The sequence below is a fragment of the Anolis sagrei genome, chromosome 12 (assembly GCF_037176765.1).
Source record: "Anolis sagrei isolate rAnoSag1 chromosome 12, rAnoSag1.mat, whole genome shotgun sequence".
NCBI classification, from domain to species: Eukaryota; Metazoa; Chordata; class Lepidosauria; order Squamata; family Dactyloidae; genus Anolis; species Anolis sagrei.
In genome coordinates, this window is record NC_090032.1 from 12,847,810 (window position 1) to 12,873,372 (window position 25,563).

Genomic DNA, 25,563 nt, shown 5'->3' on the forward strand with positions numbered 1-25,563 from the left:
CTTCAAGGTAGCAAGTGAACAGAATCTGCTATGCCAACAGGCTTGAGAGAGACCATACAAAGACACTGTCTGAACTGTGGTGTGTTTTACCAGCCAGCTATCTGTACATTTGCTAGCTTGTAGTTTTCTAAGATTGAGTAAACCTCTTATTTTTAGAAAGTGGAAATCTGGCTTGTAATTTCCTTCTCTTTTCCACAAACCACCATCTATTTTTGTGAACTTTGTTAGTCATCTTTTTTTTCCTTTTTGGTAAATTTGTACAGTTCATGTATATTGATTGTGGCGAAGTTGTACAGATTTCTATATTTTGGATGAGAAACTTTTCTTCTCTATATAATAAATTGTTTCCTATCTTGGCATTAAAAAAAATGTTTTCTCATAGTCTCTGGCAACCCCTCTGAAACCCCCTTGTGGCCCCCACCCCCAGAGGTCCCAACCCTCAGGTTGAGAAATGCTGCTATACTGTGATATAGTTTGACCCTTAAGAAGACTACAATTCCTGCATTACACCACATTAATGATCTAACACAGCAAACATAGCTTGGAAGATGATGCGCAAAGAGAGATTAGTTCTATTTCTTCCTTCCTTCCATCCAATCCAATACTGTTACTAAAGTTTGAATTCTCCCTGTCGACAGAACTTTACCGCATGGCAGGCTGGCCAGACTGGTAGCTGTGGTACATGATGGTATACCAAAAGGGCAGCAAAGCATAGCGCTGGCGGATGGCTTCCCGAATCAGCGCCTTATTCTCCTCCCCAAAGAGCCATGGCTCCCGGCGGATGGTGTCCACATGGGCATGGGCCCGGAAGAACGGCTGATACGCCCCGGCTTGGTACCAGCGCACCAGCAACTCGGGCTCAGGGTTTTTGAAGAAGCCACCTATGTCAGCTGAATAGGATGACAAAAGATGGAGAGGCGTCCTTTAAAATAACTGTCTTTGAAGGAAAACAACAATTAGGCCAAATCTAACATCATTACAGCCCAGAACCATTATGAAGAAGTGGAGAAGCCACAAAGTTGAATCTTGTCTTTCTAGGGTCTACATCTTTATCTCTGGGGTTCTTCAAGAGGCTGAGCCCATCACACCATCATTTGATGTTTTGTACATGCGTCCTCCCATTCTGAAAAGCTGATCTGCCTCTCCTAAACTGAGACAGATTTTGTAAGAGCTTGAAGATAAAATATATTGCTACATTTAATCGCACCCCATTACTTCCTGTTCTTCCCAACACGGGGACTCCTATCTACAAGAAGTACTCTGAAATTAAATGAAACCTCTGAATTACAAGAGGCTCTCTACTCTTGAGCAACAGCATATTGATTTATTTCTATGAAACCAGACCCAACCCCGCAATGAAAGAACCTGACAGCCCTTACCTCCACAAAAAGAAATACCCACAAGGCTCAAGCTCAGACACATGGGAATTGAGATCTTCAAATGGTCCCATTCTGCTGCATTGTCCCCTGTCCACACAGCCCCTAGAGAAGAAACACGATATATTTATACTTAAAGGTTTCCACTTGACATTAAGTCTGGTCATGTCTGACTCTGGGAGGTAGTGCTCATCTCCATTTCTAGGCCAAAGAGCCAGTGATGTCCGTAGACACCTCCAAGGTCATGTGGCCGGTCTGACTACATTACCTTCCCGCCGGAGTGGTACCTATTGATTTACATGTTTTTGAACTGCTAGGTTGGCAAGAGCTGAGGCTAACAGCGGGAACTCACCCCACTCCCTGGATCTGAACTGCCAACCTTTCAGTAAGCAAGTTCAGCAGCTCAGCGGTTTAACCTGATGCGCCACCAGGGGGGATCTTTATATATATATCTACACACACATGCGTATACACATAAAAAATCTCTTAATCTTTCTCTTTCCTGTGGTTACCCCTCAGATCTGAAAACTCCTTTTTTGCCTTAATCACAGTATTAAGAGCTTGTGTAGGAAAATATTAGTGTCCAGAGCAATAGTGGGGGACCTCTCTTTAAAATTACCAATCTCCTATTCCTTTTACCATTTACTTTGTTATTTCTAGTCTGAAAGACAAATTAGGATTGCATCCTCATGATCCAGAACAAAAGCATGTTTCAATAAGAACATAGGAAGCAATGTTACTGCAAGTCACAGAAATAGTCCATCTAAATCAGTGGTTCCCAACCTGTGACCCGTGGACCACCAGTGGTCTGCAAGAACGAAAAACATGGTCTGTGGCCTTAACATTACTACACTGTTGCCTCGAAACCAGTGTAGGGGAGAGGCTGACTACCCACAAAAGGGGAGAGGCTGACTACCCACAAAAGATTCCTACTACCACATCAGCTCTAAATCATTAAATATGGTTTTCTGTGGGCAAGCAGGTGGGAACTACTGGATGGCATATGTTCTGTATCAAAAACTAGAGCTGATGTGGTCTACCCAATGCAGTTTTCAGAATCAGCACCCCAATAACCACACTGAATCTAAAGTTGATCAAAACTGATTTGTAACCCTTTTGGTACTAATGTTGGACAGTTGTCCTGGTCAAAGTGGTCCGTGGACAAAAAAAGGTTGGGAACCACTGATCTAAATCAATATTGTCAATGCCGTAAATTCAAGCAAAAATCTTTCCAACTCTGTAAATGCCAGGGATTGAAATAAATGCACATACACACAACTAACCATAGCGTTGAGAGCCTGCAAAGAAACCGCGTGTCAATACAAACGGGCGCTCCATGCTGCCAGATCGTTGCACCTGCCCCTGTGCTGTTGCCATTTGCTGTGAGAGGAGGAAAAGAGCGCTAAGTTATATCGAAATCTGAAATTAAAATCAAACCCATCTGTCTGGGAGATAATCCCAAATATCTAAGTCCAGCATCCATGAGGCTTATGCCATGTCTACTTGTCTGAACGCATCTGCCTCTACGTCCCATCTCGTAACTTAAGATCATCCGGGGAGGCCCTGCTCTCGCTCCCGCCAACATTGCAAACGCGGCTGGCGGGGACGAGAGACAGGGCCTCCTTGGCTGTAGCCCCCTGCCTGTGGAATGCGATCGACCCCATCCCTCCTGGCGTTCAGGAAGAAATTAAAATCTTGGTTTTGGGACCAGGCTTTCGGACAATAAACATAAAACAGCACTTTGACTGGAAATGGATTGACAAGACAATACGTATGATACGGTTTTATGGTTCTATCAGTGGGTTTGTGGACTGAGTATTGTTTTAATGACATGATAATTTGCTTGTAATTAACTGCTATTGTTTTAACTCTGTATGTATTTATGGTTGTATACTGTGTTATTGATTGTGGCATCGAATTGCTGCCTTTGTTAGCCGCTCTGAGTCCCCCCCCCCCCCCGGGGGGGGTTGAGAAGTGTTGGGTAGAAATGCTGTAAATAAATAAATAAATAAATAAATACTCCATGGGACCCAGATTCTCTTAGAAAACACAGTTTTCGCACTCACCACATAGAAGGCATAGAGGTTGTGGATATCCCGGTGCTCCCACCCGCCCCAGTGCACAGCGTCCTTGTGCATCGTCACCTCAGGGCCATTAAAGACAGAGGGCTCATTCATATCATTCCAGGTGAAGAGGTTCTCCATGGAGCCCTGAAGACAATGGAAAGGGGGAAACAATTATAGGGCAGAGCAGGGGTGGATAGTCGCCTATGGCGACTTTAAGCTGCTCCTCATAGGGCTTGTTCTTCAGACCCTTGATCATTTTAGTCACCCTCCTCTGGACACATTCCAGCTTGTCAATCTCTCTCTTCAATTGTGGTTCCCAGAATTAGACACAGTATTCCAGGTGTGGTCTGACCAAGGCAGAATAGAGCATGGAGAACATGATTTCCCTGGATCTAGGCACTAGGTTCTTATTTATGCAGGCCAAACTCCTACTGGATTTTCTTGCCACCACATTACATTGTTGGCTCATGTAAAGGTGTGTTTTTCCCCTACCTCATACTGGTCATAGCCAAACATGCTGGACCACCAAGTACGCATCTCTGGATTGGTAAAGTCTGGATAGCCTGCAGAACCTGAATGGGAGGAAACAAAGAAGAGCTTAGGGCAGAATCAATTAAACAGCTGACCACCTCTTGCTGTCAAATAGCAATCTGAAGAAGAATATATATATATACTAGCTGTCCCCTGCCATGCGTTGCTGTGACCCAGTCTGTTGATCTGGCAAATAAAGTAATGAGAAAGTGTTGGTTTCTAATATATGTAATATCTTTCTGCTTGTGGGTAAACAGTATTTCTTGCTGTTTCTTTGTCAGCGTTGATGTGGAGAGTGTCTGGTTTGCCCACCCTGGAACATGGAACATATAGTTGTCCTTCTTGAAGGGTCCCTTTCAAATCTATGATACTATATCTCTGTACATGAATCATATCTATCTATCTATCTATCTATCTATCTATCTATCCTTCCTTCCTATCTATCTATCTATCTATCTATCTATCTTTCAATTGCTCCATTCATCCATCTATCCATTCATCTATTTATCCATTTGTCTCAAGAATCTATTTATCCATGCATCAATCAATCAATCAATCAATCAATCTATCTATCTATCTATCTATCTATCTATCTATCTATCTATCTATCTATGGCTGGATGGCTCTTTGTGAGGAGGACTTTGATTACATTTTCTTGCCCTGATGAAGGGAGCTGGATTGGATGGCCTGAAGTATTTTTTGTTGGTCATGGGGGTTCTGTGTGGGAAGTTTGCCCCGATTCTGTCATTCGTGGGGTTCAGAATGCTCTTTGATTGTAGGTGAACTGTGACTTCCAGTGACTACAACTCCCAAATGTCAAGGTCTATTTCCCCCAAACTCTATCTGTCTTCATATTTGGGTGTATTGAGTGCTTGTGCCAAATTTGGTCCAGATCCATCATTGTTTGAGTCTGCAGTGGTCTCTGGATGTAGGTGAGCTACAACTCCAAAACTCAAGGTCAGTGGCCACCAAACCCTTCCAATATTTTCTGTTAGTCAGGGGATTCCTGTGTGCCAAGTTTGATTCAATTCCATCGTTGGTGGAGTCCAGAATGTTCTTTGATTATAAATCCCAGCAATTACAACTCCCAAATGACAAAATCATAATTTTTTGAGTGATGGTCACTCCTTGCGTTGTGAGACATTTTGTTGCCAAATGTGGTGTGATTTCGTTGACTGTTCTTTTGTTTTTAAGCCACTCATTATGCTCACAGCATTTTTATTCAAGATTGTTTTGAATCCTGCTCCTGTCCTCTGGAGTATTGGCTATCCCTCCCAATTTGGTGTCGTCTGCAAACTTGCCTTCTAGCCCTGCATCTAAGTCATTAATAAAGATGTTGAACAGGACTGGGCCCAGGATGGAACCCTGCGGCACTCCACTCGTCACTTCTTTCCTAGATGAAGAGGAAGCATTGGTGAGCACCCTCTGGGTTCATCCATTTAAGCAATTATAGATCCACCTCACCGTAGTTTTGCCTAGCCCACATTGGATTAATCTGTTTGCCAGAAGGTCATGGGGGACCTTGTCGAAGGCCTTACTGAAATCCAGGTACGCCACATCCACGGCATTCCCTGCATCTATCCAGCTTGGAACTCTATCGAAAAAAGAGATCAGATTAGTCTGGCATGACTTGTTTTTGATAAATCCATGTTGACTATTAGCGATGACCGTATTTGTTTCTAAGTGTTTGCAGACCACTTCCTTAACAATCTTTTCCAGAATCTTGCCTGGTATTGACGTGAGGCTGACCGGACGGTAGTTGTTTGGGTCATCCTTTTTCCCCTTCTTGAAGATTGGGACCACATTAGCCCTCCTCCAATCTGCGGTAACTTCTCCTGTTCTCCAAGAACTCTCAAAGATGGTTGCCAATGGTTCCGAAATGACTTCCACTAGTTCCTTCAGTACTCTTGGGTGTAGTTGATCTGGCCCTGGGGACTTGAACTCATTTAGAGCAGCCAGGTATTCCTGGACGACTTGTTTCCCAATTTGGGGTTGGATGTCCTCCAATCCCTCATCCACTCCATCTTGCTGAGGTTGAAGATGACCTTCTTTTTGTGAGAAGACCGAGGCAAAGAAGGCATTAAGTAGTTCTGCCTTTTCCCTACCCCCTGTCAGCATTGCCCCATCTTCTCCTCGAAGAGGCCCTATCGCCTCCTTGTTTTTCCTTTTTCTACTGACATAAGAAAAGAAGCCCTTTTTATTGTTTTTAATGTCCCTGGCAAGCCTGAGCTCGTTTTGTGCTTTAGCCTTGCAGACCTTTTCCCTACAGATGTTGGCTATTTGTTTGAATTCTTCTTTGGTGATTTCTCCCTTTTTCCACTTCTTGTGCATGTCTCTTTTGTGTTTTAGTACAGTTAGAAGTTCTTTGGACATCCATTCTGGCTTCTTTGCACTTGACCTATTTTTTCTCTTTGTTGGCACAGTTTGCAATTGTGCCTTGAGTATTTCACTCTTGAGAAATTCCCATCCATCCGTAACTCCTTTATCTTTTAGTATCTGTGTCCACGGAATGCTGCTCAGCGTTTCCTTCATTTTTTGGAAATCGGCTCTCCTAAAGACCAAAATGCGGGTTTGACTTGTCTTAGTTTCGGCCTTCCTTTGTACCTCAAATTGCAGGAGCACATGGTCACTTGCCCCTAGGGATCTGACCACTTCAACCGCATCGATCAGGTCCTCCGCATTTGTTAGGATGAGATCAAGAGTAGCCAACCCCCTTGTTGCCTCTTCTACCTTCTGGACCATGAAATTGTCTGCAAGGCAAGCGAGGAATTTGTGGGACCTTGTACTCTTGGCCGAGTTTGTTTTCCAGCAAATATCGGGATAGTTGAAATCGCCCATGACTACTACATCTCTTCTCTGTGCCTGTTTGATCAACTGTTTGCAGAAGACTTCATCCAGTTCTTCCTCCTGGCTTGGAGGTCTGTAGTAGACGCCTACAACGAGATCTTTTTGAGTCCCAGTTCCCTTGATTCTTATCCAGATGCTTTCAAGCTGGCATAAGGGAAAAGCACAATTAAACCACTCCTGAGAGATGGCCATTCAGCCTCAGTATAATACTACTACTACTATTAATAATAATAATAATAATAATAGAAGAATCCTAGCATAGAAGAGACCTGAAGGGGCCATCCAGACCAGCCCCTTTTGGGAAATGGGAGAAGCACAATCTAAGCACTCCTGAGAGATAGCCAGCCTTAGATTAATAATAATAACAACAATAACAACAACAACAACAGTAATAATAATAGTAGTAGTAGTCCACTTACATCTGGAGAACACTGTGAACCAAAACAAAGATAGTCAAATTTGAACACGGTGGAGATTGGGGAAGACCTTGACATTTGGGAGTTGGGGGGGGGGGGCATGGGCCCTTCGCTCTTTCACCCCACGTAGGACAGAGGGGGAAAGAAGGGAGGGAAAGACAGATGATACGGATGTCCCGGTCTTCAAACACTCTCTGCTTCATTCAGAAAAATGTTGTGCTCGCAGAGCTCAGGCGGTGTTGTATTTCGGTGTCGATGTTGACTTTGGTGGAGAGGTGGCTGCCAAGGTAGCGGAAATGATCAACGTTTTCTAATGTTACACCATTAAGCTGTATCACTGGCATTGGAGAGGGATTGGCTGGTGTCTGCTGGAACAGCACCTTGGTTTTTTCAATGTTCAATGACATTCCGAGCTTCTCGTATGCTTCTGCAAAGGCGTTTAGAGTGGCTTGTAGATCGTCTTCTGAATGCGCTCAGACGACATTGTCATCAGCATACTGGAGTTCTATAACAGATGTTGTTGTAACCTTGGTTTTGGCTTTCAGTCTGCTGAGGTTGAATAGCTTGCCATCTGTCCGATAGATGATTTCCACTTTGGTGGGAAGCTTCCCATCCACAAGGTGAAGTATCATAGCGATGAAGATTGAGAATAAAGTTGGGGAAATAACACATCCCTGTTTGACACCAGATTCCACCTTAAATGGGTCACTTTGGGAGCCATTGCTGTCCAAAACTATTGCCATTACGTCATCATGGAGGAGCCGCAGGATGTTCACAAATTTGTTTGGGCACCCAATTTTTTGGAGGATGGTCCAGAGAGCGCTGCGGTTCACTGTGTCGAATGCCTTTGCAAAGTCGATGAATGCCATATACAGAGGTTGATATTGTTCTCTGCATTTTTCTTGGAGCTGTCGTGGACGTTTGTATATGTTGATGATGTATGATTTTTGGCTGAGAGTCAAACAGAAATTGACAAGTTTGCAGAAGAGTTAAGAAACCTTGGTCCAATACAATATTTTCTTGGTGTGCAGATTATGAGGACTGAACAAGGTTTTATGTTAAGCCAAAAAGGGAAGATTTTGGAAAAGCTAAACATGAAAGAGTGTAAAGGGGTTCAGTCACCCATGATTTTAGGTTTTCCAAACGAAGTGGAAAATGCTGAGCCATTTAAATGAGAAAGCCTTATACAAAAGCATTATTGGTCAATTGTTGTACATATGTAGTTATACCAGAGCAGACACTGCATTTGCTGTGAATTTTCTAAGCAGGTATGCAAGCAACCCAACTATTGCTGCATGGAATTGACTTATGAGAGTGGCAAGATATTTAAAACAAACATAAAATGTTTGTTTGGTATTAAGTCCAGATGATTCACTATCTTTGCAGGTATATGCAGTCAGTGATTTCGGCAACTGTACTGATAGGAATTCGACAACAGGGGTTTTAGTTAAGTTTTCTAATGCTGTAATTGACTGGAAGTCAAAGAAGCAAGGTTATGTAGCTTTAAGTTTCTGTGAGGCTGAGTTTGGTGCACTTAGCTTAGCATATACAGAAGTTTGTGTAACCAAGCAATTATTAAAGGACATACAGATACCTGTTAAAGATCCTACAATAATATATGAGGATAATCAGACATGCATTGCAATGCCAACACAGTACAGAGTGAAACAAAGGAGCAAGCATGTGGATATTAAGTACAGCTGTGTAAGGGATGCAGTGAAAAATGGTGAAATTGATTTGGTATATTGTAATACAGATCTAAATCTGGCTGATTTATTAACAAAGCCACTGAGTGTACAGAAACATCAGGATGTTCTGAATGATTTGGGAATTTTTGAGTGTACCATGTAATCTTGTAAATTTATTGTATTGTGAATTATGTATTGTGTTTTCCTCTACACACAAGGAGGAGTTTTACAGGATGTGCATATGTATGCTAAGTCTTTGCAAGAATCATCTCCTGTGTAGGTATGTGTTGAGGAAGAACACCTGGACAATTAAGCAATTAAGCCTGAGACACTCCCTGCATGGAGTATATCATGAGGAGTATTTAGATCATGAAGACTGTAGTTCATGGAGAGAGATTATGGGACTTCCATGCTGATGATAATTCTACCATGGATTTACTACAGGACTTGCTAAAGTTCTGGACTATTTAGTACAAGACTCCTTGCACCATTGAAGAAGCAGAGCAAGCATGGTTTTAATGCATTGGACTTTGAGTTATTTTCTGCAATGGACTAAGTTTATTTTCAAGACTGGTAATGTTGTAAAGCTGCATATTTATCTCTGACTACTCAAGAGTAAATTTTGTTTTTCCTTTTACTCTGACTCTGTGTGAATCAACAGAGGGCTGGGAAGACTGCTGGGTAGCTTCCGTATAGACTGATAAACTGCAACACCCCATTCTACTGCACGTTGGTATTGCATGTAGTTGTTGTTTATTCTCTTGTCCTTCCTATTCTATTGTCTTCTTCCAATTCCATGCATTGCTTGTTTAAGAATAATGCCTTATCTCTTCTGTTTAACTTCTAGAATTGTGCATTTAATCGGGCATATCCCATTTATCCCTGTATCACTGTAGTAGAAAGAGAATAACCAACATATCCCTCCTATGATCAATCAATTGTTCTCCTCACCTGGCCAGCACCAGCCTTCGTAGTCACTGCCATCCTTTGTCTTGACATAAAAGCCCTGGGAGCGGATCTCGTTGTGGATTCGGTAGCCAGTGTCTACCTTGATGTGTGGGTCCACAATGCTTACCATCTGGGGTGAAGGAAGGACAGATCAAATGAGGTGAGGTAAGTAAAAAAAGCTAGAACACTCAGCTAGAACAATCTCCTTCAAATGAACAAATGGACATCATCTCTGCAACTTTACACAATGTATAACCAGTTATGTGTGAGATAGAGCCTTCGTTGTGCTTCAGAATTGCAGTCAGCATTGAACCAAACCTTATCAAGGTTGTTTGGAGGGCTAGAATTTAGAGTGGCCATACTGGTCAAGACATTCACCTTCCAGAAGTAAATGTCTGCAGGATAGGAATCTGTCCTTACCAAGGTCAGGGCATTTTCTCTCCTGTTCTCAACCTGGTATATATTCGAGTATAAGCCGAGCCCAAATACAAGCCGAGGCACCCAATTTTACCACAGAAAACTGGGAAAATGTATTGATTTGAGTATAAGCCGAAGCTACTGGTAAATTTCAAAATAAAAATAGATACCAATAAAAATACATTAATAGTGGCATCAGTAGGTTCAATGTTTTTGAATCTATATAAATAAAAATGTAATCTATATAAATAAAAATGTAAAACCTCACTACCTCTGAGGATGCTTGCCACAGATGCAGGCGAAACGTCAGGAGAGAATGCCTCTAGACCATGGCCATATAGCCCGAAAAAACCTACAACAACCCAATGTAATGTTTGTTTGTGGGATTAACATAACTCAAAAACCACTGGGTGAATTGACACCAAATTTTGACAGCATACACCTAACAACCGAATGTATGTCCGTTACTCAAAAAAAAATTGATTTTATCTTTTGTGAGTTGTAGTTGCTGGGATTTATAGTTCACCTATTATCAAAGAGCATTCCAAACTCCACCAATGATGGAATTGAACCATATGTGGCACACATGACTCCCATGACCAATAGAAAACACTAGAAGGGTTTGGTGGGCATTGACCTTGGTGGGCATTGACCTACATCCAGAGAACACTGTGGACTCAAACAATGATGGATCTGGACCAAACTTGGCACGAATATTCCATATGCCCAAATATGAACACGGAGTTTGGGGGGAATAAATCTTGACATTTGGGAGTTGTAGTTACTGGGATTTATAGTTCACCTACAATCAAAGACCAATCTGAACCCCACAAATGACAGAATTGGGGCAAATTTCCCACACAGAACCCACATGACCAACAGAAAATACTTAAGGTCATCCAGTCCAACTCTCTTCCCCAGGGCAAGAAAATGTAATCAAAGCCCTCCTAACAAAGTGCCATCCAGTCATAAATATAGATAGATAGATATGATTCACACATACACATAGATTTGAAAGGGACCCCTGAAGAAGGATAATGATATGTTGCATGTTCCAGAGTGGGCAAACCAGACAATCTCCACATCAACACTGACAAAGAAACAAGAAGAAATACTGTTTACCCTCAAACATAAAGAAATTACATATATTAGAAACCATCACTTTCTCATTATTTTATTTTCCAGATCACCAGACTGGGCCACAGCAACGCGTGGCAGGGGACGGCTAGTATTTATATAAAACTGTAATTTAAGATAAGACTGTCCAACTCTGATTAAATCATTATTCTAACCTTCTTCAGTGTAAATGCGCTTATGTATCCTTCCAATAATAATGAAGAGAGTAAAATAATAAATGTAATAAAAATAATAATAGAGTAAAATAATAAATGTAATAATAAATATATAAAAAGAATAATAACAGAGTAAAATAATAAATAACCTTGAGTCGAGTATAAGCCAAGGGGGCCCTTTTCAGCCTTAAAAAGGGGCTGAAAAACGGCTTATACTTGAGTATATATTGTACCTTTCTCCCTTTGGTTGCCAAGCGCTGAAGCATTTCCTGAGGATGGGGGAACTTGTTTGGGTCCCAGGTAAAGTAGCGTTTCCCATCAGCATGTTCAATGTCTAGCCAGATGACATCGTATGGGATGTCGTGCTCATCGAAGCCATTGTCTACAGTATTCACATCCTCCTCATCATTGTAGTTCCAACGGCTCTGGTGATAAGCCAAAGCAAAGAGAGGAGGCAAGGCCTGAGTACCTGAAAGAAAGGGGAAACAACAACACTTAGTTCATGACTTTCAAAAATATTCAGAATCCACAAAACAGTCACAACTTTATCAGTCTGATTCCACTGCCCCAAATACTGTCTCCAATTCCCTCACCAGCCCTTCCCTTACAATCACTTGCCTGTGAGAGATGCGTATTGTCTGAAGACATCGTGGGGCTGTGGTCCGAGCAAGAGGAATGCATCTATGATGCCACTTTCTGACATCCAGCGGATATCAGTCTGCGGGGTCTCCCCGCCACCTTGCATATAGTCGAGCATCTTTCCAAAGAGGGTCTGTGAGAGAAGTTTGGGAAAGATCACATCAGTTCAGACAGGACGCCAAATTAGAAATCTGCATGACACAGTCAGCTTATGACTCATATGTTTCCCTCATCATCACCACCGCAGCTGTTACTGTCTTATGTTCACTTTCATAACAAATAACAAATCAGTAATAAAAGCCCTTTCTGAAACTATCAGGCCTTCTTCTTTGACCATCGGAGTCTGAACACACCATGAATTGGTGGAGAACAAATTAGGGAATCCATCTTTAAATATTTGAAAGGAAGAGGGAGCAGGCTTGTTTTCTGCTGCGCTGGAGACTAGGACACAATGGACCAATGGTTTAAATTACAGGAAAGAAGATTCCACCTGAACTTTAGGAAAAACAACAATGGAATTCTCTCCCACAGAGTGGAGTGGAAGCTCCTTCTTTGGAACCCTTTAAACAGAGGCTGGATGGCCATCTGTCGAGAAAACTTTTGACTGTGCCTTCCTGCCTGGCAGTATAGGGCTAGACTGGATGGCACCTGGGGTATCTTCCAACTTTAGGATTCTGCATTCAAAAAGCCAGCAGTGTTTGCACGTTGGTTATGTAGGAAGACACTCTCCTTCCATTCCTGGCAGAGCTGGAATAGAACAATCAGTTCCTCACTGGCCAGCCTCTTCAATTACCTGCATAGAATTCCTGGCAACCAAGTGAGTAAACTTTTGGAATTCGCTGCCTAAGGAGATCAGGCAAGCCCCCACTCTAGCTGGTTTTAAGAAAGACCTAAAAAGCTGGCCCTTCCGTTGTGCTTCTGGAGAATGACCATTCAACCCATCTGGTTGTCTTAGCTTACAGCTGCCCTCAGAATAAAGCATCTCTCCCCCCGCCCCCTAAAATGGCTAAATCCCATGGTTCCTCCCTGTTGGGCCCCTTTCCTACAAATACACTTTTATCCCTATCTCACCCAGGGTTTTAACTTTTTAAACATTTTACCTCACACATTTGGCCCGCCCTCCGTGTCTGGTTTTAATATGCTGTTTTATATTGTTGATTTTGTTATTTTATATTTTGTTATGATGTATTTTGTTACTGTGTGTTTATTATGTTGTATTATTTTGGGCTTGGCCTCATGTTAGCTGCACCGAGTCCCCTTTGGGGAGATGGTAGCGGGTTATAAATTAAGTGTATTATTAAACATAAAGATGGCTCACTTTGTCGGGGCTCATTTTAAAGACATTACATCTCTACATGTCAGAATAACAGTACCTTGCCGGCTGTGTTGGAGGTGATGTCCACCCAGGTCTCAGCCGCATTGAGCCAAAAAATCCCCAGCGTACGTCGAGCATTGTGAGCCAGAAGGACAGGGACAGAGCCATAGAGGGCCATTGGGTTGTAGAGCTCATACTGAAACACATCCAAGTTATAGAGGCGGTATGGGTCCCCTCCCCTGTCAAGGATTTTGGTGGTTAGAACAAAGCACACAAGAACCCATTGAGATGCTAACATTCCAATACATGAGGGATCAAATGCTCTTATGATATTTCTGTGGGATCAAAAACCATACAAATCATGCACCCAAATCCCAATGGTAGACACGTATATGTATGTATGTATGTGTGTATGTTTATGTATATTACTAGCTGTACCCACCACGTGTTGCTGTGGCCAACCTTCCCCCTTTCTCTCCTTCTTTCCCTCCTTCCTTCACTCCCTCTTTCCTTCCTTCCTTCCCATCTTTCCTTCTCTTCATCCTTCCTTCTCTATCTCTTTCCTTGCTTCCCCCTTTTTCTTTCTCTTCTGTCTCTCTTTTCTTCCTTCTCTCTTTCCTTCCCTCCCTCTTTCTCTACATCTTCCCCCTTCTTTCGCTCCCTCTTTCCTTCCTTCTTTCCCTTTTTTCTTTCCTTCTCTCCTTCCTTCTCTAACTTTCCTTCCTTCCCCCTTCTTTTTCCCTCCCCTTTTCTCTCCTTTCTTCCTTTTCTACCTCTTTCCTTCATTCTCTCTTTGCTTCCATGCTTCCTTCTCCCTTTCCTTCTTTCCCTCCCTCTTTCTTTTCTTTCTTTCTTTTTCTCCCCTTCCCTCCCTCTTTCTTCCTTTTTCTGTATTGTCATGTAACTTTTCGTCATTTAGCTTTTTGGGGCTTTTAAGTCCTTTCTGCTGTGTTTTTCAATGTTTTTATGAGTGAAGGACATACATTGGGTTTTTAGGTGTCTTGTGTCCAAATTTGGTGTCAATTCCCCCTGTGGTTTTTGAGTTCTCTTAATCCCAAAAACGAACATTACATTTTTATTTATATATACATACACATCTTAAAACTCCAACTACAGTAGAGTCTTGCTTATTCAACCTTCGCCCATCCAACATTCTGTATTATCCAACAGAGTCTGCCTCTCACTCAGATCCACAGCTGTCTCAATACATTGCAATATTTTGGTGCTAAATTCATAAATACAGTAATTGCTACATAATGATACCAGGTATTAAACTGCTGTTTCTGTCAATTTGTTGTAAAACATGATGTTTTGGTGCTTAGTTTGTAAAATCATAACACAATTTGACATTTAATAGGCTTTTCCTTAATCCAACATTTTCACTTATCCAACATTCTGCCGGCTCTGTTTATATTGGATAACCTGTACTGTACTTGGAATCAATCTTGAAAACCCAACATGTAACCAGGGGTCCTCAAGCTTACTCAGTTGTTCGCAGTCGGAGGTTGTCTGCGTGTTCTGGGATCCCATACACGTTCTCCATACCTGGGAGTGAGAAATCTAGCCCCACGGATGTTGGTCCTGTAAAATGAAAAATATACAGAAGGGGTCTGGGAAGAATCATGTCCCTATCTCAGCCACCCATTTAGACCATTTTGGATTTTGTCATAAATTGGGTTTCTGAATTCCAGATAAAGTCATGCTGACAGAACTTACCATTAGGTTTGCTGTCTGTGTGAGTCTTGAATGTTTCTTCCCAAAGCCCTGGCTCCTCTTCAGCCTCCTCTGCTCCTCTTGATGTTTCCTCATTCTGTAAGAAATAAAAAATGGTTAAGCTGATCCCTTATTTCAGAAATGGAAGGGGAAAATTCTTATTAAGAGCAACTTTAATTACACAGGCCAACAAAAGATAGTTCAAAAGCATCTATCTTCCTTTGCTCAGCCTTCTTTATGGCCCAGCTCTCGTATACACAGGTTACTACGGGGAATACCATTTGGCGACTGGTAGATGGTATAGATCTCAAAGCTAGAGTTGGCAGGAGAAAAAAGGTGGCATTTTTAGAATCAGCAGTTCAAATATACTCAGAGAGGTCCAACATCTGAGCCACCAAAATATGTGTTGGCCAGTGTTATTTATGCAATAACTGTAGCACACTATAATGAAGCTCTAATCTTTGCCTGCCATTTGGGCCCTTGATCTCTTAATACAGGAAATCTATGAAGAATGATTAACTGTGGACTATGTTAGATGGAGAGCAGAACCTGATAAGGCAGCAAGTGGAAACAAATGTGGACCAAGAGAGCCCAGACAAAAAACAGTTTATAGTACAGTCAGGTTGTGCAGCTCTTTCATTTTTCCCCCAGTGTGTTTGTTGTTGATTCATTCAGACACTTCTGACTCTTTGTGACCTTCTGGACAGCCCATGCCAGAGCTCCCAGTCTGTGGTTTCTACCCCCAGCTCCTTCAAGGTCAAGCCAGTCACTTCAAGAATAACATCCATCCATCTTGCCCTTGGTCAGCCCCTCTTCCTATTTCCTTCCCTTTTCAACAGCAACATTATTTTCTCTAAGCTTTCCTGTCTTCTCATGATGTGGCTAAAGTACTTCATGTTTGCCTCTAATATCATTCCCTCCAGTGAGCAGTCGGGCTTTATTTCCTGGAGTATGGTCTGGTTGGATCTTTTTGCAGGAGTTTTTTCAGTGTACAGTTTGAGAAATCAAACCAAGGATCTAAGCATCTCCTTTCTCACCCAACAACCGTTTTCTCAACATGGGAAACCCTGATTCTTTGCCATTCACCTGATTACTGTTCTCTGCAGACTCCTGCTCTGTGGACAAAGATGCATCCAGGCTCTCGACATCCCCCTCCTCTTGTGCTGCTGGCTCCTTTGGTGACTCTCTGGAAGAAAAAGGTGGTTTCAAATCTCCTCCTTTGGCAGACCCAAACAAAAGGGATCTAATTTCACACCCTCCCGCTCCTTGACACAAAGAAAGTGTTTGCACCCATTAGTCACTACGAGCAGCACACAAGGTCACAGCCCAGCCAGTTAGCAAGGAGAGGAAAAGTGAGGGGAGTAGCTATAGAGCTATTCAGCAAAGGATAACACAAGAACAAGCTCCGGTGTCCACCCTACTTTCCTGTTGGGCTCTTCAGATTGGTCCTTTAGTCCAGAAAATCATTTTCCTACATATAATTAATGTACATGAAAGAGGAAGTGGGTGCCCAAGTTCTGCTTGTGTTTAGCTAAATAAGCACATGAAATGTGTAACGACACAGGTGTTGCTAGACTCAAAGTCCTACTTGTTACCTAGGATAGATGTGAGTAAAAATACAACAACTGAAGGTTCACAGACCTTTGATCAAAAAGTAAAGGAAACTATCCAAATGTATATTCTGATATGAAAAGGGCAGCTTCTAGCTTCCACGGGATATAGTGGCTCAAACTATCCAAAGTTTCCCAAAGTTCTTCTCCCTCGACCCAATTAATAAAATGATTTCTGAGCATTCATTTGGAACATTTAAAAAGGAATCTGTGGATATCCCAAAACTCATTTCTTTTCTGATAATTCAGGAAGACACATTATCAATTTATAGCATGAAAGAACCAAATAACTTTACCCAACTGAATGCCCTCCAAATATATTTGACTAGGCACCCATCACTGCCAATGCTCACGAGATGACTGTAAACCAAAAGACTGAAGCAGTACTGGAAAGATTTACCGCATAATCATAGAATCATAGAGTTGGAAGAGATCTTGTGGGACATTCAATCCAACCCCCAGCAAAGAAGCAGGAAAATCTCATTCAAAACACCCGACAGATGGCCATCCAGCCTCTGTTTAAAAGCCTCCAAAGGAGGAGCCTCCACCACAATCTGGAGCAGAAAGTTCCACTGCTGAACAGCTCTCTCACACAGTTAGGAAGTTTTTCTGCAAGTTCAGATGGAATCTCCTTTCCTGTAGTTTGAAGCTATTGCTCCATTGCGTCTTAGTCTCCAGAGCAGCAGAAAAGCTTCCTCCTTCCTATGACTTCCCCTCACATATTTATACATGACCATTACCGTGTCTCCTCTCAGCTTTCTCAACCGCAGGCTCTTTAAGCCCCTCCTCATAAGGCTAGTTCTCCAGACCTTTGATCCTTTGAGTCGCCCTCCTCTGGACACATTCCAGGTATGGTTGGACCAAGGCAGAATAGAGGGGTAGCATGGACTTCCCTGGATCTAGACACTAGACTCCTCTTGATGCAGGTCAAAATACCATTGGCTTTTTAAGCTGTTGCATGACATTGTTGGCTCATGTTCACCTTCCTGTCCACGAGGACCCCAAAATCTTTTTCACATGTCCTGCTGTCGAGCCAGGAATTGTCCCCCTTTCTGTATCTTTGCATTTCCTTTTTTTCTGCATAAGTGGTCTGTCTTGCACTTGTCCCTGTGGAACTTAGTTTTGGCCAATGATCTCTCTAATCTGTGAAGATCATTTTGAATTCTGCTCCTGTCTTCTGGACTATTGGCTCTTCCTCCCAATTTGGTGTTGTCTGCAAACTTGATGATCATGTCATCTTACCCTACATCTAAGTCATTAACAAAGTTGTTGAACGGAACCAGGTCCAGGACAGAACCCTGCTGATGCCACTCCACTTGTCACTGCTTTCCAGGATGAAGAGGAAGCATTGGAGAGAATCACCCTCTGGGTTCATTCACTTAACCAATTACAGATCCACCTAACCGTAGTTTTGCCTAGCCCACATTTGACTAATCCAAGCTTGAAGTTTCAGTTTCTAATATCTTTTACAAGCCAGGAAGCAAAAACATTCTATTTTGCGTAGGCTAAAAGTTTTGGGAACAAGAAGGGCCCTTACATTCAGGTAATATACTAAGTTTCAAACTTGTTTAATATGTAGCCCCTCAAATAAAAGGGAAAGCCAAGAGGATGAAAAGGGTAAACCAAGAAAACCAAGCCACCAGCATATCCTTGCCGTATCTATCCATCCATCAGAAAACCATTCATTTGGTGCTCACAACACTAAATTGGCACTGTCCCCAAATGAAATAGGCAACAGATGAACCCATGTTTCTGCAAGGAAAAAAGCATTAGACAGAATAAGAGGTGGAACCGCTTGTGAAATGTGTATGCTTTGATTTGAAAGACAAAATATGGGCATATTACTCTCTATCCTCTTTTTATTTCGGTTTTTCTCAAGGGCAGAAGAAAACAGATCAGAAAAGTGTAACTTATATCCCAAGCTACATATATGGGGAGGGCAGAGCCACTGTCTAGGCAGCAGAGGGAAGGGGGTTTGAGAAACGGTAGCAGAAGCTGCAGATTTACCTAGAGAAAAGATTCTTGACGCTATCCCAAATGCTAACGACCGTGCTACTAACTTTTTCCGAGAAACTGAGGGGGCCGAGCAGGAGGGGGAGGCACGAACCAACAAAAACAGAAAACACAATGAGAGTCAGTGCATGGAATCTCAGATGGCACAGCCCCTACTTTGGCCCTGCTCCAACCTAGCTTTGTGAGGACAATGGGAAGCAAGTTAGGAACGAAGGGACGGATGGGTGAACTAGCATCTCCCATATACAAAAAGCCTGTTGCTTTTCCTACACCAGACTCCACAAATCTGGTGCCTTTCCACATATGTTGGACCACAAGCCATATTATCTAGGCAGCCTGACTGTTGGCTGGTTGATCGTGGTTGTACTCCAACACAACTGAAAGGCATCAGATGGGGGAATCTGGTCTATCTTTTTCGAAACCTTATTTTGTGCCCCCAAATAGGAAAAAAAATTGTCATCTATATTAGCTTTCAAAAATACACTGAAATGGACTATGATGATGATGTAATAATAATAATAATAATAATGCTTTATTTCTAACCCATCCTCTCTTCCCAAGGGGACTCAGGGTGGCTTCCATGACGACTTATTGGTGAGAGACTGAGACTAAAAGAGGCCCCTTTCAGAAAAGATATCCCTTCTAGGGTTCAACGAATGATGCCTCCAAATAAAACAGGCAGATTGTCATAGCCAAAAGCTTTCAGTTCCATAGAGCATTATTTATTATTATTTACTGTATTTATATACCACCTTTCTCACCCATGGGGGGACTCAAGGCAGTTTATAACATATTAATGGCAAAACTTCAATGCCAACATACAGTAACACAAAGAAATCATAATAACTAATTGCTGCATATAACTTTGACTTAAAATAATTAAAACCATTAAGCATAAGACATAAACAAAATTTAAACATTCAGACAAAGCATTAAAATCATCCTAGTATAAATATTGAAATCACATTTTAAAAAACTGTAAGCATATAAGGAATCTTGATGTGCAACATTGGTACCGCTCATCGTGACAGTCTCTCCCAGGATTAAAAGAAGGACTGGAACAAAAAGAAAATATAACCCTCACCTCCCAAAAATTACTAATCTCACTTTAGGTATCCAGTGGCTTTCTCTGCAGAAATGACAAGGCTGGCTCATAAAAAAGAGAAAAGAAACTGAGGCGAATTGAAACTAGCACCCCGCTCTCTGCCTTTATTTCACCAAGTCAACAATTTAAATATTTGAAATCCATAATCACCAACCCAAACAGTCCCATCCTTTCTCAACAAACAGTCCCACCCTTTCTCAGCAGGCTCCCATCTGGTTTCGTTGCAGTCTTCTCTCCTAGGAGATCCCATTCATTCTGCTGAAGGAAATCAGCATCTGGGAATTCTAAGACCCGCCGCAAACTAGGTTCCTGCGGGAGAAAACCTTGCCAGCACGTCCCTGATGTCATGAGACTCCGCCTCTCGCCCCGCCCCTTTCTCCGCCCCTTTCTCCGTGCCAGCGTGGTTTTCCTTTGCTAGGGCAGCATTGCCAGCGTACTCTCTCAGTTGGCAGAATTCAACTGAGAGAAAATGCGGTCAATGCTGCCCTAGCAAAGGAAAAATCACGCTGGCAAAGAGAAAGGGGCGGGGAGAGAGGCGCAGGCTCATGACGTCAGGGACGTGCTGGCAAGGTTTTCTCCTGCAGGAACCTAGTTTGCGGCGGCTCTAAGCAGGAAGAGAGGACACTGGATTGCCCCAGTACTCACGAGTCCTTCCTCTGGCGCAGATGCTCAAAGACCAGAAGCCCCCGGGAGTTGACACTCAGCACCAGCTCCCGGCCCTCCAGCAAATCCATGCGGAACGGTTTAGCCGTCAGGATGAGCTTGTGGCTCTCATCTCCCAGGGACAACTCCACACTCTCATCGTCACGACCTGTCACAGATAATCTTGGGGATGAGAAAAGGGTACCGGGAGAGGGGGAGGGGGAGAGAGAAGGGGGGAGAGAGAGGGGGAGAGAGAAGAACGCCATGGCTGAAATCAGTAGGCAGTAAACACACTTCTAGAGAGGTGGGATATAGGATAGAGAGGGAGGGGTCAGGCTCATTGCAACATTCTAATTCAGTGAGGATCAAGGATCCCAACAGGAGACATTTCAGGGTCAGACGTCATCTATGCCTCCTCCTAAGGTTTCATATGTCCTCTGACTTTTCCTTCACTTGCTAAACTAACTACATAAGTAACTAACATAAGATTGAGAACTAGGCTGAGATTGTCAGAAGCTGGAGCCCAGTACCATATAGAGAGCCAAAGATGTCCAGCTTTGGCTAAAGCATTTGAGATTTCTCAGTTAGGACAGCTGAGGGAAAACATGAGAGGTTTCCACAAGAATTATGTCACAGAGGAGAGGTTCCTCCTCACCTCTTTCTTTGTACCATTAGAACTTGGAACTGAGCATTTGAAGAATTTTTCTCAATCAGTCCAATTGTTCTTTTAATTAATGCCCTTTCCCAGATCCTCTACCGCTGCTGCCTAACACCTTCACTTTAGGAGCAGACAGCCTCTGAATATAATATTAGCTTATTATAGTACATTTTAAGTCTGTCCTTCCTCCAGTATAAGGAGGCCACTAAGAGACGTATCATTCTCCAGGAATTTCTCTGAAAGCTCTCCTAAAGCAAACTAAAAATGGCATGACGCTTTAGGGCAATTCCATAAATTCAGTACACAAAATACTCCCTTTTGAAACATTTACCATTTACTTGGATGCAGCTGTGCTTTAATGTTATACGACAGAGAATTTTAAAAACAAAAGGGTCTTACCAAACTCCCGCCCCCAACACAACCCACACAATGATGGCTGCTGCGTTGGGCTATGCAGCCTTCCTTCCATATACCTTGAGGTAGGTGGGTCCTGGATTAACACATCGGGTACCTCATAGCGAGGTTTGAGTGGATTCAGCTCATTGATCCGGATCCGGGTGATATTCCCTTTCAAGCCATAGAGCTCAAGGAGGAGAGGAACCTGGAAGGGGAGACGACGGTCAAGATAGTTTGTAGTCCTTCAAATGCTACACCCCTTGTTGTCAATTGGACTGGCTGAAGCTGATGGAAGTTTCGTGTGGGATTTTCCTTTCAAGGAAAGTTTATGCAGACTCCCTTTCTATTCCCCTTCAGTCAGAAGATTAAAAAAAAGACTTGGGCAGAAACTGTTGCTTTCGGTTAGGATCTTGGTAATTAAGATGAATGTTCTACCAAATATGTTCTTTTAACTTCAATCTTTCCTAATCACACAGATGACATTCCATTTAAAACAATGGCAAAAAGACCTGTCATCTTTTATTTGGCAAGGAAAGAGATTCAGGGTCAAATTCAAGACTCTGCAAAATGATAAGAAAGGAAAAATTAGATGACACTGAATAACAATGACTACTACAACTAGGGGACTCCAGTTTTAAATGTGGTGTACATGCTTACTTTGATACGATGAAATAAAAGCAGACTCAAGTTTTAACAGCCACTTCATAAAGGCACCACTACTGTTAGTTTGGAATAGATATCAGAACAGACCTCAAACAAAAATGACAATACAACAACAAAAAGGTGCTAGTATTAATTTTGTTACCAGTGTTTTTAACTGTCTTAAACTTGTTCTATGTTTTAATTATGGTTTTCTTTCGTTGACTAGTATTAGTTATTTTGAGGATCGATCTGTGTCCAAAAAGCGAGATATAAATTTAAAAAGTCTCTTTTAATTTACCTTGTTAACTTCATTGATCAGCTGGATTTTCATAGAATCTTGGCTGAGCTGCAGTGATTCCAGCAAAGCCCTGTAAGGGGAACTCCTGGCCTTCATGTTCCTCTGGCGCCTAAAGGGCAAGGATAATTAGTTACCACAGTTGCATCTACACTGCTGTCTTACCTCAGCTTAAGAGAACAACAGACTACTCCCAAACATCATAACTGAAAGCAATTTACATCCTGACTTCATCCAGTCTGGAAGTTTACAAAATACAGCTAAAAAGTATACTTCAGCCACAAGTAGAAAAGATGACATTTACCACTTTAGAAAAGATGACATTTACCTAAATTCTTCCTCACTATCCCAAAAATGTGAATTGTGATAGAGAAATTAATCTCAACCTGTTTTCCTGTTTTCAGGAGATCCATGACTTACTTGCAAAAGCCACTCTGATCACAGGTCTTGAAATTGCTTCTGTCCACAGCAGAGATGACTGCTAGGAAAAGAGTGAACCAAACAACGGCTGCCATCCTAAGCAAAGTGGAACATAAAACGTTGCAGACAACATATGAGTTCATGGATCTTGTTTCCACATGATGTGTCAAAGGCTGCTGAGCTTTTTGAAAACACAAGTCCTGTGTAGTAGCTCAAGACTTGGTGGTGCCCTTCCAGAACACGTAAGACCCCATCTATATACTGCCACATAATGCAGTTTCATAATACAGTTCAATTGCATTGAACTGCATTATATAGTAGTGTAAATGGAGCCTTAGTCTCACAGCTAGAGCAATACTAAGCTGGGTAGAAATCAGAACTCTACATGCTTTGGGTCTTTTCAAACCTTATCTAAACATGGGACTTCAGCAAGGAAAACATGCACTTAACTACTGGTATGTCTCTTTCCTAAGTTGTGGTAGTTGATCAACAAGAATTTACATTTCCCTATGATCTAACATCTGGAGCCCTCGGTGGCACAGTGAGTTAAACCCTTGTGCCGGCAGGACTGAAGACCAACAGGTCGCAGGTTCAAATCCGGGGAGAGCGTGGATGAGCTCCCTCTGTCATGTGGGGACATGAGAGAAGTCTCCCACAAGGATGGTAAAACATCAAAAACCTCCTGGTGTCCCTTGGGCAACGTCCTTGCAGACAGCCAATTTTCTCACACCTGACACACACACACACAAACAGCTGAAAGCGGAACTGCCCATTCTACACAAGACAATTTTTTTATATAGGGCAAATTGCAGGGTTTGTATATGTAGACTATTCAAGTTTAGAAATCTTCCACAGGATTTGGAAACTTTAATTCTTTAGACCACAAGTTTGAGTGGCAAAAATGTTTTCCAAAGTAACATTTTTAGCATGTAAATGACTTGCTAAGCAAAGAGCAAAGAGTAGACATTAACTATCAGAGCAAAGGTTATTTCCAAATGTGCCTATGCTGAAACCAGGTATCTAAGAAATGTAGCAGGACCAGCGCAGCAATGGCATGGACAATTCAAAATAGTCAATTTCAATGGCATGCATTAAAACTTTCCTTTGCATCCTAAGCATTTCAAAACATAAACTATAAGTTCTCTAATACACCTTCACTCTTCTATATTTCTTTCTTACCTCTTTTTGTCCCTTTCCCTTTCCTTCTCTTTCTTTCATCCCCTCCCCTTATACCTTTTTCTCTTCCTTCTTTTTTTTGTCCTTCCTTCTTTTTTCCACTTTTTTTCCAATTTAGGAAGGTGCTAAAACCTGGTTTTTAAAGCAAGCCTCCAATAATGGCTAGGATATTATTTAACAATTTGACAGGATTGGAAAGAGGGAGCAGGATATAAATAAAATGTATTTATTCTCTTTCTTTCCTCCCCTTACACTTTTCCCCTTTTTCTCTTCCTCCTTCTTTCTTCCTTCTCATTTCCTTCTTTTCCATTTTTTCTCTTTCTTTCCATCTTTCCTTCGTTCCTCATGTCATCAGCAACAGCCAATCTGTTTTGAGAACTTTCTTTCTCTCACCTCTTGACCCAAAAAGGGGTGGTTCTCTTAGTTCAAACCTTCTACTATTTAAAGTTGGATCATGAAGTTTGCCAAATTTGGTCCAGATCCATCAAGCCACTGAGCATTGTAGTACAAACCAACAGACAAACATACATACATCTATATGATCAGATCAACATGCACCCAACCATAATATGAAATCTAAAGCAATTCAAATTCTTTGGCTTCTATGAATCACATCTTTTATTTTCAGACAAAAACATTAATAGCACCCTTGAATATATAACACTATTTTAATAATAATAATAATAAAAACCTTATTTATAGACCACCCTACCTCCTCGAAGGGAATCAGAGGGTTCCAACAAATATGGCAAACATTCAATGCCCACCCCCCAAAAAGCCATACAAATAGTCTACACCAGGACAAAACACATTAGACAATAGAAAACAGAACTATAAATTAATTAAAAAATAGCAAAAAAAAGAAATAAAATAAAAATAAAGTAAATAAATCATAAAATACAAAAAACCCTGATAAATAACACAAAAAATAATAAATAAAACTGAATACATTGAATACACCAGGAGAGGTTCAACAATAGCAATGGCCAGGAGTGCTAAAAATGAACAGTAATGTAGACAGCTTCGAGTCTCCTTGTGGAAAGAAAAAGCAGTGTATAAATAAATTTAATAATAATAGAAAAATGAACGCTCAACAGGTAAAAATGGAAAGTGGTCAGTGTTGAGCTTTTTAGTGATCGCAGAACACAGTGAACTAGATTTCAAAATAGCAGGTCAACTATGTGTATGTCTACACTAGGCATGGGCAAACTTCAGCCCTCTGGGGGTTTTAAACTTCAACTCCTGCAATTCCTAGCAGCCTACCGGCTATTAGAAATTGTGGGAGTTGAAGTCCAAAGCCCCTGGAGGGCCGAAGTTTGCCCATCCTGGTCAACACTGTGGAAATAATGCAGTTCGAC

General features: G+C 41.9%; 1 protein-coding gene across 2 annotated transcripts in view; it reads right to left on the bottom strand.

Moving 5' to 3' along the window:
- The window catches only part of GANAB (glucosidase II alpha subunit), a 38,315-nt gene that overhangs the window by 11,081 nt on the left and 1,671 nt on the right, over nt 1-25,563 (bottom strand). The window contains exons 2-18 of one of the 2 annotated variants that reach the window (XM_060758258.2): nt 23,030-23,125; nt 22,613-22,721; nt 21,750-21,877; nt 20,622-20,801; nt 18,866-18,931; nt 16,335-16,434; nt 15,252-15,345; nt 15,020-15,116; nt 13,594-13,774; nt 12,200-12,353; nt 11,815-12,050; nt 9,876-10,002; nt 3,935-4,014; nt 3,443-3,586; nt 2,660-2,756; nt 1,380-1,481; nt 647-890 (exon numbers count right to left, since the gene is read on the bottom strand). In XM_060758258.2, the coding sequence (XP_060614241.2) occupies nt 647-890; nt 1,380-1,481; nt 2,660-2,756; nt 3,443-3,586; nt 3,935-4,014; nt 9,876-10,002; nt 11,815-12,050; nt 12,200-12,353; nt 13,594-13,774; nt 15,020-15,116; nt 15,252-15,345; nt 16,335-16,434; nt 18,866-18,931; nt 20,622-20,801; nt 21,750-21,877; nt 22,613-22,721; nt 23,030-23,125 (2,235 nt within the window). The remainder of the gene's footprint in view (nt 1-646; nt 891-1,379; nt 1,482-2,659; nt 2,757-3,442; nt 3,587-3,934; nt 4,015-9,875; nt 10,003-11,814; nt 12,051-12,199; nt 12,354-13,593; nt 13,775-15,019; nt 15,117-15,251; nt 15,346-16,334; nt 16,435-18,865; nt 18,932-20,621; nt 20,802-21,749; nt 21,878-22,612; nt 22,722-23,029; nt 23,126-25,563) is intronic. The other variant, XM_060758259.2, reaches the window with a different exon arrangement.